Raw genomic sequence first — 15,239 nt, 5'->3', positions numbered from 1 at the left:
GGTGTGGTGAAAACAAAGTGTGCATGTGTGTCTGGGCTGTGTTATGTGTGTGTGTGCGCAAGGCAATTTACCCTTGACAGGGCAGGGCTACGCAGGCACATTCTCCCATCTGTGGTCCAAACCTTTGCTCCCAGCCACCGCATTTGGATTCTGCAGTTGTAGCCTGCTCTATTCTTAGTTCTCAACAGTTCATGTGGAGTCTGATATGAAATTTTAACAACAACAACATTCCCATGCTGGGTCCATCGCTCATGTCCCAGCCCGGCGTATACGTTGAGATTCAATTTGTATCGGATAAGCCGCTGTTAAGTGGTTAGACTCTGACTTAGGTGGAAAATCAATAACTAATCAATGATAGTGTGTGGAGTTACAATTTACACAGTGCCATATTTGAAATGTCAAGAAGGCAATGAATCCATGTATCCTTGAGTCACATCTGAGTTGGACAACTGGGATCAATATCAGGTGGTGAGACAGGCAGCAGGAGCAGGCGAGGGTCACCTTCACCCATCCCTACTGAATCAGCAGTATCTCTCTTACACTCTCTCTCTCTCTCTCTCTCTCTCTCTCACACACACACACACACACTTGAAGGCCTGCTTAGGTTACCAAACTGCGACCTCAGAAAAATGCTCATTATAGTGCGCTGAACCGCCCCTCCATTTCCTTTTGAATAATTCATTTTGTTATTATGATTTCAGAGATTCTTTCATTAGGTTACAGCTCCCTTCTCTGTGTTGATTCTACTATTTTATTCCATTTTCCTTTAAGGCTGGCACTGGCACGATTTTCTGTGTCTGTAACTTCTCCCTGTTTTTCTCATTTCTCTCCGTCTCACCCGTCATCATTGTTGGGGAGCTGATCGACTCTGTTTAATTAAACTGCTCTCTCTTCCTGATGAGAGCTCATCTCTGATCGCAGCGAGGGGTGTAATGCGTCCTGGCAGATTGAGTAACAGGACCTGTTGTCACAGTGGTATTCCTCAGAAGAGCAGAGTGCACACAACACAACATGCCCCACTAATGTGCCCCCTGCCTTGACCTTGATCCTGTGACGTTAAAGATGCCTTATCTCTAAAGGGAACATCACTGAGCTGATGTTATTCTGTCAGGTGTGTGTGTGTGTGTGTGTGTGTATGGGTGTCGCTCCAGTTCTCAACAATGTTGTAATCTTACACTAAGTCCCTTTGTATGCAGTAAATACAAGAGCGGCTTTAATAAAAATCACACAATGGAAAACATTTTGGATTTATTGATGGCTTGCAGAGAATTGTGAATGTGCTTTTCATTCCATGTATTCTTATCAGCTTTTTCATGTATTGAGTTTTTATTGAGTGTGTGTGAGAGAGAGAGAGAGAAATGTTTCCATGTGTGTCTACGCCACTGTGTATGACAGAGGGAGATATTTTGTGTTTTTCAACCCACAAGCATTTAATCTTTTATTTTTAAATCTGCCACTGTTGTCTGTTTTGTGTTGAGCACTCCCGTGCCCTAGATTTGAAAGTGAGTGAGCATCAGGGAGCTTTAGTACACCCCACGTTGCTTGCACAGTTTGGTGTAACAGTTTGGCGGGAGAGGTCAGGGCACAGATATCAGATAAGACGGTGAAGTCGGAGACGGGAGGACGCTGCATTTTCCGTCTGTCTGCCGCTTCACCAGTCTATTAGTTTAGTTGAATTTAAGGTCACAGGTTATTTAAGATGCCTTACTTGGCTGACCTCCAACACCACCCAAAGGTGGATGATGTAAGATTAGGAGCATTGTGCTTCACTAGAGATCAGTGCGCGATGTGGGATGGGTTAAACCGAAGGGTTTGTTTTCCTTGCCTTTGCAACCAGAGGAACTAAGACAGATAAAGATTTTCATTATTTAATTCTTGTTTTTAACATCATTGGTGTAAATGTTTGATGATTTTTAAGCCTAGATTTAAACTGTATTGTAGACTAAATACAAAATGAATGAATGTTCAAGCCGAAACAATTAGTCTACTGAACAGTTAGTAAAAAATTAATTACCTGCAACTAATTTTATAATCAATTCATTGTGAAAAAAGTAATTTTAAAAGGAAAATAGTATATTTGAGCTTTGGATTCATAGTTAGACAAAACAAGCTATTTAAATATGTCTCTGGTTGTTTATTGATTTTTCATTTTATAGACTTAACAATAAATCAATTAATCAGAAAAATAATCAGCAGATTAACTGATAGTGACAATGATAATTAGTTGCAGCTCTAATTCAATTCAGAGTGACATAAAGACAGAAGCGCATCCAATACTCATGTTTGAGAAACTTAAACTGGAAAATATTTGATAATTTTTCCTTTATGAATCACTCTAAGGATTACTGTATGATCAAAATTGTTCATAATTAATTTTCTGTGGATCAAATTATCTGAATTACCAGAATGAATAGATTCAGTTTATTCATACTGGCTGCTGTGTGTTGATGATTGCTCTCTTGAAGTTGACCAAATACACTTGTTACGGCACATTCAAATGCAGGACGTGCAGTAACAGTGCATGCATTAAATACCAAATAAACTTACATAAATTCATGGAGCCTTCTAGCTGAGCTAATTGAACACGCTAATTTCATTATCGTAGACCGCATCTAGAGCAGAAACAGAACGTGGACAACAGAGCGAGCACAGCTCCACCAAGTCAAACCAACAGAAGCTTTTAATGCATGCAGACCGGCTCTGCTGCTCATGTAGTGCAGAAAAGCTGCTCAGTGACATGAAAATGTACAAGCAGACAATCAGACTGAGAGCATCAGAGTTAGATTAAAGCAACATCTTACGGCAAAAGCTGATTGTGTTAAAAGTTTCTCATCTTTGCAGAAGTTTAACAAACTCTGCTGTGGTCAAAGCCGATTATGTCAGGGAGTGATCTACCAGCTGAGAGACGGCTTTGATGAGGATGAGGACGGGCATCTAGATAGACATCGGGAACATGGGGAGAATCACAAGAACTGACAGTCACTGCTTTCACCATAAATCCTCACTCGTGTTATTGATACAGAAGGAATGTTAGAATAGGTGTTGAAGATGCCAAGGTAAAGATGAAAGTCATAGCTAACAGTTGTTTGGTTGATTAAATTGTTTTTAAATGCCGTTTCAAATGGAAGAGTGGGCACCATGGACTTCAACCAGCTGCATAAATCTGTCAGGACAAATTGTTGTTTTCTTAGCCTTGCAAGAGCTACTTTTTACAGAGCAATTCAATTATTCACTTGTCTTAATCGATGTGTTTTGCTTACACCCTTTTTCCTGAAGGTCTTTCAAGACACTCTCCAGCTCAATGTCAAGAGCTATTCCCTCTTGTCTTTGCTTCAAGTTGACTTTGAATTATTGAGCTTCATGGCAAAGCTCATCTTTGTAACTTTAATAAATTAATACCCTCGAGATCCAACCTGAAATAACTGCTTCGTTAATTTGTCCTGTAATAAAGATATTTTGCTCATGACTGGGAGCTGCCTGGAGTGGAATGGCCCCAGCTTTTTTAGACTAATCACAGGAAAGAATTTAATTGCACAGGACCTGGAATTTTAACATTAGCTCTGCTGCTCCATAAGGTATTATTACAATGCAGCTTTTGGGCTGTTAAATTGGTTAAGACTATGCTTAAATTACACTTTGACTCTCTTTAGTGGAAAAAAATAATTATTGTGGTTAATTAAATAATAACAGTGAATGTTCTTTGGATAATACAAGTACTTATGCAATTTGAGGTGAGGAGGCAAACAAACACTGTGTGGCACAGCTGTGTACTATACACTGAATCATAACAGCCTCTGGCATGTTTTATGAATAAGCAGATATGGTGATTTCATCACCATATCTGACCTCTAATAATAGACTCCAAGTCAAGAGGATGCGCATTTTTGCCATTGACAGATTGGTGCGGTTTGAAATTACACTGAAAGGCCATGGTTGCAACCCATAGAGATCCTAAGCAGGTTGCTGGTGGAGAGGAAGTCAGTGAAAGAGGATATGTATTGGTCAGCTCTTTTCTGACCTAAAGGTCAGAAATCTCAATAGAGCATTCTTTTTATAGCCTTAGATATCCTGTATATTGTATCCCCCTCACTGTATAATAGTTAATCTGGAGTGATATTTATTTATTAATGCAGATATATAGTGATAGTGTCTTTCATGATCCCTGGGCTTTTCCTAAGTTGTTGAAATACCTCAACAACTACTGGACAGACTGTTATGACATTTTCTTAGACATTCCTGTTCCTCTCAGAATGAGCTGTAATAAATAAAAGTAAAAAAAATCCCATCAGTCTCAGCTTCTCTTTTTTATTGATACTTAGCAAAAGATAGCATGCAGCCATGCTAAACTAAAACAATCATCGGTATGAAACATCAGTATGTTAGCATTGTCATTGTGAGCATGTAAGCATGCTGATGCTAGCGTTTGCTCAAAGCATCACTGTGCATATGTACAGCCTGACACAGCTGCTGGCGTGGCTGTAGACTCTGAGAATTATTTTAAATGGAAAAGGTATGAGCATTTTCAGTACCGGCACAGAAGTGCAGTATGACAGCTTAAATTGTTCTTAAAGCAAATTCTATTTGTCTAGACACATGGCAACATTATATTAAAAATTCTATACATTGCAAATGACTGATTTCTTACTATAACCCACTAAACTACACATCAGACATGGCTGTCTAATGTGATGCAATAACCGCACAAGCAGTACATTCCTGTTCAGCATGGCAATGGCAGCCCGGCGCTTAGTTTTAATGTACACAGTAAGATGAGTGTGCATAACCAGTTTGTAGCATCAACACCAGCAGCAGAGCGAGAGCAAAGCCGTGTCAGGGTGTGTGTGTCTGTAGTGGGACGAGTCCAGGCTTCAGCGGACTTGACAGGCTGTGGCTCATTAAACCCCCATCAGACGCACGAGGTCAAGACAACAGCTACCACTCAGGCAACACACTCTGGCTCCATGCTTATAATGCAGACACACAATTTGACTGTGTAGGCCCAACAGGACCGGATAATACCCCCAGTTGTTTTATTTTAAGCATTTTAATCATTACTGCAGAGAAGTTCTCAGAAATCTTTAGATAAAACATGAAGAGACTAACGGCTTATAGAATTATGATTCAGGCCTGATGCACATGGGAATATGTTTTGTATTAGATGGAAAATTTGATGCTTTTGTTTTTATTCTCTTCTCATGACACACTTAATGCATGTTGTATTACTGGGTTTTGTGTGTGGGTGGATGTGCTGGCTGGGTTTGGGGAAGCAGGTTGACGGTGTTGCTGCAGAAGGTTTCACAGTGGGGTAGTGAGAGGGACTGGGGGCACTGTTTGGCAAGGATGAAATGATAAGAGATAAGAGATAATAATGATTTCAGGTCGAAACATGCGGGTGTAAACAACGCTACCCGTTTGATCGTGTTTACTCAAATGCGCTAGAACAACGGTGACTGCTGTTGGCTTTGAACCAAGACTGAAATGCAAGTTGTGTGTTTTGGGGTTCTCGATGTTGTGGCAACCAACTCAACCGTTTTCCAAGCTCTGACTCATGTTGCCTGAGCTGAAGTCCTGCAAGGTCAAACAAGTGAGTCCTATGCCAACCACAGGCTGTGTGGCGCCTCTCTATCTCTATCTGTACTTCCCTTCCTTCTCTCCTCTCTCATTACTCTCAGAGCATGGGAATAAAAACATGCACAATCCATCTGTATTTCATTGTTGAACATTTTATTCTCCCCCAATTTTTGCTCTCATCTTTTAATCTGTCCTCTCGCTTGTCCATCTCTGTCCATAAAAAGAAAACCCCACCAGGGACCTTTCCTTTTGGCCAGGCAGTAGGAGAGAGGATGGAAAAAGAGGATCTCTGTCAGATCTGCCATTCGAAATGACCAGTCAAATGGAAAGGATTACTTATATCCTGTCCTTCTCTCCCTCTTTAAAGCAGTCTCATTAGGCCTGCTGGGCCAAGGGATCCAGGGAGCCCCTGCTAGGGCTGGGCATGTACTGAGGAATGCCCTGGGTGTGTTATTCTCACCCAGCCAAGGGTTATGATCATCACACAGTAACTTAAGAGGATTGCATCTTGGTGAAGTGATGTGTAATTGCTAATCTTCTGACCCAACTGGAACTGGAGATATTCCTGAGTGAGTTAAAAGGAAATTGAAATCTGCCCACCAGCACCTCTAAAGCTCACATTCAATTCATCGTATCTTATTTGTCTCATTTGTCCAAAACAGCTGGTAAAAATTACAAGTTGCGGTTTTACAGCAGGTTATGTATCGGGCTATTTCGTAGCCAGGTGGTAACTTCATGGACATAATCCGCTGAACTGCAACAGTATAACTTGTTTGTTTGCATTGGAGATGCTGGTAGCCTGATTTTGTTACCTTTCGACAGAGTCAGGCTAGCTGTTTCCCCGTGTCCAGTCTTGCTAAGCTAAGCTAACTGTGTCCTGCCTCCAGTTCCACAATGAGTAGACAGATGTGGGATTAGCATCAATCTTCTCATCTTACTCTGCACAAGAAAACAAATAAACGCATTTCCCCAAATTTCTTCAATAATGAGCTTTCTCTGCCATAATATCTACATGTTGTGTTTGCCAGTGCGATTCTGTGACTCTGTCATGTGTGTCTCTGTTGTCCTGGTGTCCTCTGTTTGTCAAGGTGACAGTACTGCTCTGATAATGTCAGAGGAACGTTGTCCGCTCTCTCCGGACATCACAGCTGTCACATCTTAGACGTCTCAATCGTGTCAGCTCCATTCTCAGCCCACACACACAGCTGCTCACCAGGAAGCACGTCGCAGTAAAACATTATTTTCAGAACAGCTTTGCCTTAAGGATTCTCACCTTTTTGTTCACCAAAAAAAAAAAAAACATACTGTCTGAGCAGACAATAGGAAAAATACAGTACGCACACAATCAGACAATCAGGGTAATTATTCATCGTCTAGAAATCTATGAAAAGATCTATAAAAATCTATATTCCTGTGAAAGCATCATGCATCTCTGTACCAACAGAAATGACTCTTGTGTACACGTCCCCGGTTTGCCTGTCAAAATGTTTACTCAATGACCTGCACCTTTATCGAATGCAAACCAAATTTTCCCATGTGACTGAAGATGGAATGTGCACAAACTCTTCTTGCATGTTTACATGAAAACACAACATCGGCCTGCAGCAAGCACATTGAACATGAGGGAATGTCTCTTTCTTTTGGTTGGACAGTCTGTTTCTTTTGGTTGGACAGTCAAGTACAGTTCTGTAGTATGTTTGCATAAAACAAAGGCACAGTTCCCATGTTGTGTTATTGCTGACATTCAAGCTGCCATGGTCTCAGAGAAAATATCCCAACCTATGAAGCTCGAATTATTCATGAGTTTTACGCATTCTGATGTGAAACGCTGCAACTCCCCAGACCTCAGAAGTCGACAGCTGACAAAGGTTAAATAACAACACAACCTTCTACCTGAAACAACAGAATCTTTCCCTAGCTACCCTTTTTTTTTGTTGTTTATTGTCTCACACCTTCTCCTCACCCTCCGATCTTGTTTCCTTTTCTCTCCAGCTCATTTGCCATGTCTAAGACAGCGGTGAAGAAGCTGCACTGGCGTTCCAAGGTGCAGGACTGCTTCGTCCCTTTGCTAGGCTCGTCGGGGGAGCTGGGGATCTCCATTGGTGGAGGAGCAGATTATGGAGAGTTTCCTTTTGTCACGTCGGCTCCGGGGGGAGGACTCACAGTGGGTGATATCATCCTAGAAATTGGGGGAACACCTGTGTTAGGGATGACATTGGGAGATGTCCGTGGTGTTCTCAACTCCTGCCCCCATCCTATCCGCATTAAAACTGTGTCACCAGGTATGATTCAGCACACTAACTCACCCCTCTATAAATTAGTCTGCCTTCATTGTTTTGGTAGACGTGTAAATAATCACCTCGCAGCCAGAGAAAGGTCTGACTATAAGCGTGCCTTTCTTCTGCTGATGGTGTTTATGTATTACACGTTGCCCACAATAATGCATTCAATCTTCAGTTCTCTCACTAACCCTGCAGACAGTTTAACTTGTTGCTGTTTATGCTGCACACCATTGCACTTGCTTCATCAAGCTGCAACCAAACAATCTGTTACACTGGCGTCCGAGCTGTCATCCATAGTAATCTTGCTCAATAACCCTCCTCTGACTCTCACAAGTCCAAATCTGCAGCCTGTAGCATTCTGATGCTGATTTGCACTCGTCAATTAGTCTGGATATGTCAAGGCGATCGGTCAATATGTGGGTAGGAGGTCAAAACTGGTGATGACACATGACAAGAGTGTGGCGATATAGTTGTCTGTCACCCGTGAGGAGCCTTGATGTTTAGAACAGGGGGTTGGGGAAACGGATGTCTATGTTGGCTCTGAACAGACTAATATGTCACAGGAGTGTCACCTTACTGCGGCTCCCGATGGCCTTGCTTGCTAGATTGATAGCTGATTTGACCACAGGGGTGTAAATGGGGACCTTTGCTCCCGGTCCCTCTGCTGCTGGTAGATCCATTATCATTTCTGAAGTCTGCCTGTCCCTCCCTGGGCAGCTTGACTGCATGTAGTGTGGACAGTGATGGATGAGCTGATGCACCGGGTTGCTGTACCACACCTCCTCCTACTCCTACTACTACTACTACTACAACTCCCTGTGCTCCAGCCCTCAAAAACAGGACACAAGGCTACATTCCCCAGAGGCAGGAAGCAGTTTAAAGGTTTTAGCACAAATGCTGGTCCTCTGTGGACAAAACCAAAGAGTAGTAATATGATATATCCATCAAATGGTTTCTTCAGTGGTTTCTTTGTATCGCTATTAACCTTGACATCTGACTGCCCTGTTTTAATGGTATCTTGCGTGGTTGCATATTGTACAATAGATTTCACATTTGTTATAAGATCCAAGCGTAGTTGGCTCATTCAGTTTCAGAGAGCTGGCGTTCAGGTCTGAATTCTGCTCCTCGACAGACTAGAAAATAGCAGCTGTTTCATAACGTGATGAGCAAAAGCTCATCAATTCTCCCAAAAGGCAGCCGGCGCGATTCATTTCCCTTTACAGGGAGCAGCCATATGTGGCCAGTCATACGTACGTGCAGCTGACTACCTCCACTAATAAAGTTATACTGCTGTGACATTTTTTTAATGGCACGTAGCAAATTTAGTCTGCTACTGGGCAGAGCCACTGTAAGAGACAGAGGGGGGTGGGGGGTGGCGGGGGTGTGGACTGCTGGAAGGCAGCATGCAGGGGAAGCACCGACAGAGTGGTCGTCTGTCAGAGTGACAAGCTGGAGATGCACTTTGCCCATCCATAACAGCAAGTGGCCTGTCATCAGAGGCAGTAAAGCACTTGAGATTATATTAAGAGATCTGAGAGGGGAAACTGAGCCCCGGTGATCAGCTCTGCCTCCCCGCGTGACAGTCTCAACTGTTGTGTCTGGAGCAATTAACCTCAGTAGGTTAATATGTATGCATGAGATACTCGAGAAGACACATTTTAAACACAGGATCTGCAGTGTATGAAGTGATATAGAAAGATCAGTGTGTGTGAATGTGCAAGTCTAAGGTCATAAAGTGATGGTGTCAAGTTGAGCCCGGCAGGAATAAATATTAGTGCTTGAAATAAATTTCAGTCTCTATTTGACAGGCTACAAACAAATCTGAGAGTAAATACATTGTCAGACTGTTTTTGCTTTCAGAGCTGATATATTTATTTATTTGTGTGTGTGTGTGTGTGTGTGTGTGTCTTTCTGTTTCTGCTTCCTCCATGCCATACTTGTTTCTTTGCCCTTCCCTCAGGCTCCACATTGTGCAAGGATCTCAGGTTGTATCTGAGTAAGTGCTTCACACCCGGCTCAGTGGACAGCCAACTTCAGCAGGTCATCCGAGAGAACCTCTACCTCCGCGCTGTACCTTGTAAGTCCTTTTTTATGTGCATTCACTGTAGTGTATCTCTCTGTATACCTTGTCTTTGTATATCTTATCTGCTCCTGTTGCGTGTTTCTCTAGTCTCCTGTGCAGACCTTCTGTGCAAGTTACTTACCTCATTAATTCCTTGATGACACTTCTCAGGGTTGCCACCATGTGAATATCTTGGTGTTAATTGGCGTTTAAGCCTGCAGAACTGTTTTCCACACTTCCTTGTGTCAATGTATGCAAGGAGAACTGAGGTGATTTCATGAAATAAGGTAAAAAAAAAAATAAAACTTGACACACCACACCACAAGGGCTTGACTAAAAGACTAATTTAAAGACAGAAAACTCCACAAGTCCAGTCAGTTTGGATATTTCCATAGCAGCAGTCTGTATTGTCACAACACTGTGTTTATCCTCAGTGTCATTCTACCCCCTCACAATCCTCACCCCTGTGCTCTAGGGTATTACTTTGTTTGGGTGGTGGTAAGATGGTGGTAAATCTGATGCAAGTTCTGTTTGACAGGTTCTTTTTATTTGCACAGTTTTTGCATGAGCCCCTGAAAAAGAGACCAGGCGGTTTCATTTCGATGCTTATGAATAAAATTGAGCACAATGGCAGCCAAAGGCAGCTAGTTGTAGTACATCTGTTGCTATCTTAATCCTCTATAATGTGACGTCACTGGAAACGGCTAGAGGATATAGCAGCTGAGTGGGGTGTTCTGAGAGGATGTCTGTGTGTTGTGCAATGTAATTTTCTGGCCTGTGTTGTGTCTTTTGTTGTTGTTGTTTTGTTCAGGTGTTGGTATGTAGGAGACAGACCAGCTAGCGTGTCTGTAGACCTTAACCTTGCGTTGACTGTGGGGAGCTGTAGCTAACCTCTCCTTTAGTCGAGGAAGTAGGTCATGTGGGACAGACTGCCACCACACCACGCAACAGACTCGCTGACAGAACAAGGCACAGGTCAAAACTCACAGTATGGTGTGAGAAAGATAAAACCGTCTCTCCTAGTGTACAATATGTAAATTCATACTATAGTATAATTGCAGTTATATTCATGCTAAGCTTTCTACATGTATAAATACATTGTGCTTTTAGTCGTTTTTTCAGGAGAACAGGATGGATAATGGAGAATTGTCATTAAGCAGAATCAGATGAACCTTTGTGGCTTGTTCATAGAAGGTTTTGGAGATTGTACTAATTAAACAGCGTATAGGTCGTATTTATTAACAAGACATTCTGTAAAATATTACATAAAGCAGTCCATCATTCCTTTCTTTGCTGTCGGTGTCAAACTTTTGACAACTTCCCATCTCTGAGTGCTTTCTTTTAGTAAGAGTGACAACAAGGCAGGCTCAGCCCCCGGGTGTGTAATCCTCTGATCTGCAGGATGTCACAGTAAGATGCTGTTGTTCTCATGCTGATAGCAGCACACGCATGCCACCCTGATCCCAAGACGGCTCGGAAACCATCACGTCTCATTCCAGGCGACTTGTAGATATATAGAAGCTGAATTTTCTTCCCTTTGTTGTTTTTTTTCTGTGTTTTTTTCTTTTTCTGAAGGAGGCAGCTGTACTTGGTGGAACAGGAACCTAAAGCTGAGGAGCTTTCATCGGTGGCTCATTGTGGCCCCCTTCAGGACCATATGTATGTTCCTCCTGTTTCAGGAGACTCTTTGTTGTAGATTACATAACATAGATTTATTAGCCACAGCTCATGAAGCATAGTTCAAGTTTATAAAATGTTTTTAACTGCAAGGAAGCAAAGACAGTAGGACAAGGCTTCAGTTTTGATTTCTACATTTTTCGTCTAGATGCTGCTTCTTCCCTTGAAACTGTGGCTTAGTACTGCTGTGCTATTTAGAGAGTATCTCAGTCCCTGAATCCTTTTGTCGAAACAATGTTCTCTGATGTTGGAGCTGGTACTGATGCAAGACAGATCATTAGAAAGGCTCAGCCAGGAGGGCAGTGCATAAAAATGGAAATGAATGACAGAATTAAGTAAATGCAAGCCACTGTATCAATAATATAGAGGGTGGGGGGAATTAAATTAAAAGCAAAAGTCTATCAGTGCCAAAGTGAAGGAGGGGCTGACTGCAGACTAATGGCTCTACGTGCTCACACTGAGGCAGGATGCTTACTGTAAAGCCTGAGGAGCAGGTAAACATGTAGACAAATACATGTCGTGTGTACAACAGTCTGTTTTATATAGCACAGCTTTCTGTTTAATGCATATTAAAATTACCCTCTTTTCTCTGTTTAGTTGTACCATTGTGTTCTGTGTGCAGGGTTTGCAGACATCACTTTACCCTCCTGAACTTTCCCATCCGCATTTCTGTAATCTCAGTAACCCTTTGTAAGTGTGCCCTTGGATGATTCAGAGCCAATGTCATGTTTCGAGACTGGCTGTGTCTCTGTCTCCTCCATAAAAGACTTTTCTAATTGTCTTCAGAGTGAGTCAGAGATAAGAAACATCATCATTTAGTTATTCTAATATGCTCACTGCGGCGTTGTCAGGCAAACCGTCTGTGGCCTTTTCAACTGTGGGATTCATTGTTAGTTATTTGTGTGCAATGATCTTGACAGACAGCTCTCTCTGGGTGTTGATACAGAGTTCTGTGTAATTACCTCTTCAATCCCTATCTCACCCCAGTCCCAGGGGATCAGTGTGTGGCGCCTACAGGGGACAGGCAGGGAAGGAGAAGATGTCAATAATCCATCCTGTCCCCCCGCTGACATGTCATATATATCTCCGAGGAGGGTGCATAGATAATGAATCCCTGCCTCGCCCCATATCAGCTGGAGAGATACTGTGTGTCCTGAGGGGATGAGAAGAATTACAGACGCGTCAGATGTCACCAGGAGATTTGCTAGCAGATATTTAACTAGACACAGAGACCTCTAATTTCCTTTAACTGGGTGCAAGCACAAACTTAGGGTACAGGCACAGACGGGTGTGCATAGATACATTTTTGCAATTTTTGGAGACCAGAGGCGCAAATATAACCTCTGTGCTTCATGGCACAAACTGGTAAAAAGGCTGCACTGATTAAATACATTATACAACATCAGCAGGTGGAGTTGAGAGGAGCCAATCACAGACAGTTCCCTAATGATCCTGGGAACGTGTCACAAGGCACAGCACAGGAAAACCTGATTGATTAGTTGATCAGTGAATTAGTCGATGAACAGAAAATTCTTCGATGATTCTGATTTACTGTTTTTGTCATTTTTTTAAAGGAAAAATACAAAAAAAAAAAAAATCAGTGATTCCACCTTCTCGGTTCTAAATATTTGTTGGTTTTCCTCTGTCATAATAAACTGAATATCCTGACTGTTGCTTATCCAAAAGAGAAAATGGTTAATTGATTTATATGAAAATAATCCACAGCTTAATTATTGCTAAAAAAGTAACCCATTACTGCAGCTCCAAACTCAACATATAGAAATGTTTTGGTGTATTTTGTATATACATTTGTCATCTAAAGAGCATGTGGAAGCTTACTCGCAAAAAAGGATTTAGCCCAATAAAAATAGCAGTACAACTGCTGGCTCCAAATGATCGGGACACATACCGTACAATAAACACACTTTGTGCTGATGAAGGTGTCTTATGCTCTCATGCAGTGATGATTAGCCCTGTGGGGGTTGTTTTGGCCTCTGTTTGGGATTGTGTTGGAATTCTTTTTGGACTGCTTTGGACTTTGAGTGAACACTTTATGGACTGTATTTGGACTTGACATGATCAGCCCCTGGTTTAGTTTTGGAGTTCTTTTTGGATTGTTGTTAAATCTTTATGACCTATTTTAGGACTCCTGTTGTGGTTTTGTGTGAATGTGAAATCCCATTTTGTTCACTATTTCCTGTTTTATTTTGTAGCCCTCGTCCTTGTGTATCTATTCCTGATTTACTTCCTGTCTTTGTCTTGTCTCCCTCCTTTGCTGATTGTCTGCTCTGCTCTTATGTGATTCACCTGTTGTCCATTATCCGTGTATATACTTCTCATTGCTCACCTGGCCCTTTGTCAGTGTGTCTGTTCTTGGAGTCTCCTGGAGTCTGTATTTGTCTGTTGTTTTGCACTTCTCTGTACTCCTGCTGTTGTTCTTTCCTCAGTTTTATCATGCTGAGCTCAGTACCTGTGGAGATCTATGTGTTTGTAGGTGGTTGCTTCCCTGCTCAGCGTACCTGTGTGCATCTACCCCGTGACTGTTTTGAGACATGTAAGAGTCCTCAACTCCCTTCAGGTTTTGTTTTTTTCCCTCCCGCTCCACGAGGACACTCTGAGTTAACACTGAAGTTTGTTTCTTGGGTCAAAGGCTTTGTAACTAGTGACTTTTTGTTATCAAAGAAAATCATCTTCCTTAAGTCTGCCTGGTGGTGAGTCTGCATTTGGGTCCTCTTCCATCGTGTTCCTGGCTTGGTAGCAGTAGCCATAAGACTCCATTGTTTATGTGTGTCCAGCCCTTTGTGTGTGTGAGACTGTTCACTGTGGTTTTCTTCTTTGGTCTGTGTGTGTGTTTATGTGCATGCTCTGTGCAGTCCTGCATGTGTCATTGTAGCTGGGAGAGCTGCTCCCAGGACAGCAGTGCATTAATCATGGGTTTTATAGGGTAGCTGGGTGTGACTCCCTCCTGCCGGCCTCACACTGACATCACTTGTGGTCCTCCAGGAGAAGGACGGAGATTTGTCCTTAGTTTGGGCTTGGTGTGAATTTGTCTTGGGAAAGGAATTACACATCTCAAGGTCAGAGCAGGCGCCTTGTACTTAAGTCTGCAAATTAAAATTACTCCGCCAGATTTGTACGATAAAAATGTGATATATCTCACACCACATGCCTGGACATGTGGGTAATGGTTGTGTGAAGCCTTGGTCAAAATGCAACAAACACCAGGACTTTCCTCAGCGCTGCGTTAATGTGGGATGCTTTTCCTGCTGTGGTTTGGACTCATTGCTCTCCTCCAGACCAAGGTCAATGCGAATCAATTATGATGACAGGCCATTGATCATCTGAGTGCTCCATCTTTACAATGGTGATAGAAAGACTTTAAGACTTTACAGTGCCTCATTAATGTTTAATTCTGCTCTTACTGATCTGTTCATAATAAAGAGGTCTTGGTAAATGCTTACTGTCATCATCATGCTCTTTATACCAAAGGGCAAATTCTGGTTTGTGGGTGGATGCTTTGTTGACCTGAATGAAATGCTGTGATTAAAGTAGTCACTTTTAATTATTATTATTGATCTATGCTCTACTTAAATTTGCTTTGTCTTGTTAACATAGTTTATGATATTAAATACAACCACTATAGAGTC

General features: G+C 42.1%; 1 protein-coding gene across 1 annotated transcript in view; it reads left to right on the top strand.

The window, feature by feature from the left end:
• LOC121187285 (membrane-associated guanylate kinase, WW and PDZ domain-containing protein 3) overlaps positions 1–15,239 on the top strand; it is a 36,414-nt gene that overhangs the window by 1,948 nt on the left and 19,227 nt on the right. Inside the window, exons 2-3 of the mRNA XM_041046473.1 lie at positions 7,564–7,853; positions 9,814–9,930. Of these exons, the coding sequence (XP_040902407.1) occupies positions 7,574–7,853; positions 9,814–9,930 (397 nt within the window). The 5' untranslated portion in view covers positions 7,564–7,573. The remainder of the gene's footprint in view (positions 1–7,563; positions 7,854–9,813; positions 9,931–15,239) is intronic.

The sequence above is a fragment of the Toxotes jaculatrix genome, chromosome 2 (assembly GCF_017976425.1).
Source record: "Toxotes jaculatrix isolate fToxJac2 chromosome 2, fToxJac2.pri, whole genome shotgun sequence".
NCBI classification, from domain to species: Eukaryota; Metazoa; Chordata; class Actinopteri; family Toxotidae; genus Toxotes; species Toxotes jaculatrix.
This window is presented reverse-complemented; position numbering and strand designations above follow the sequence as displayed.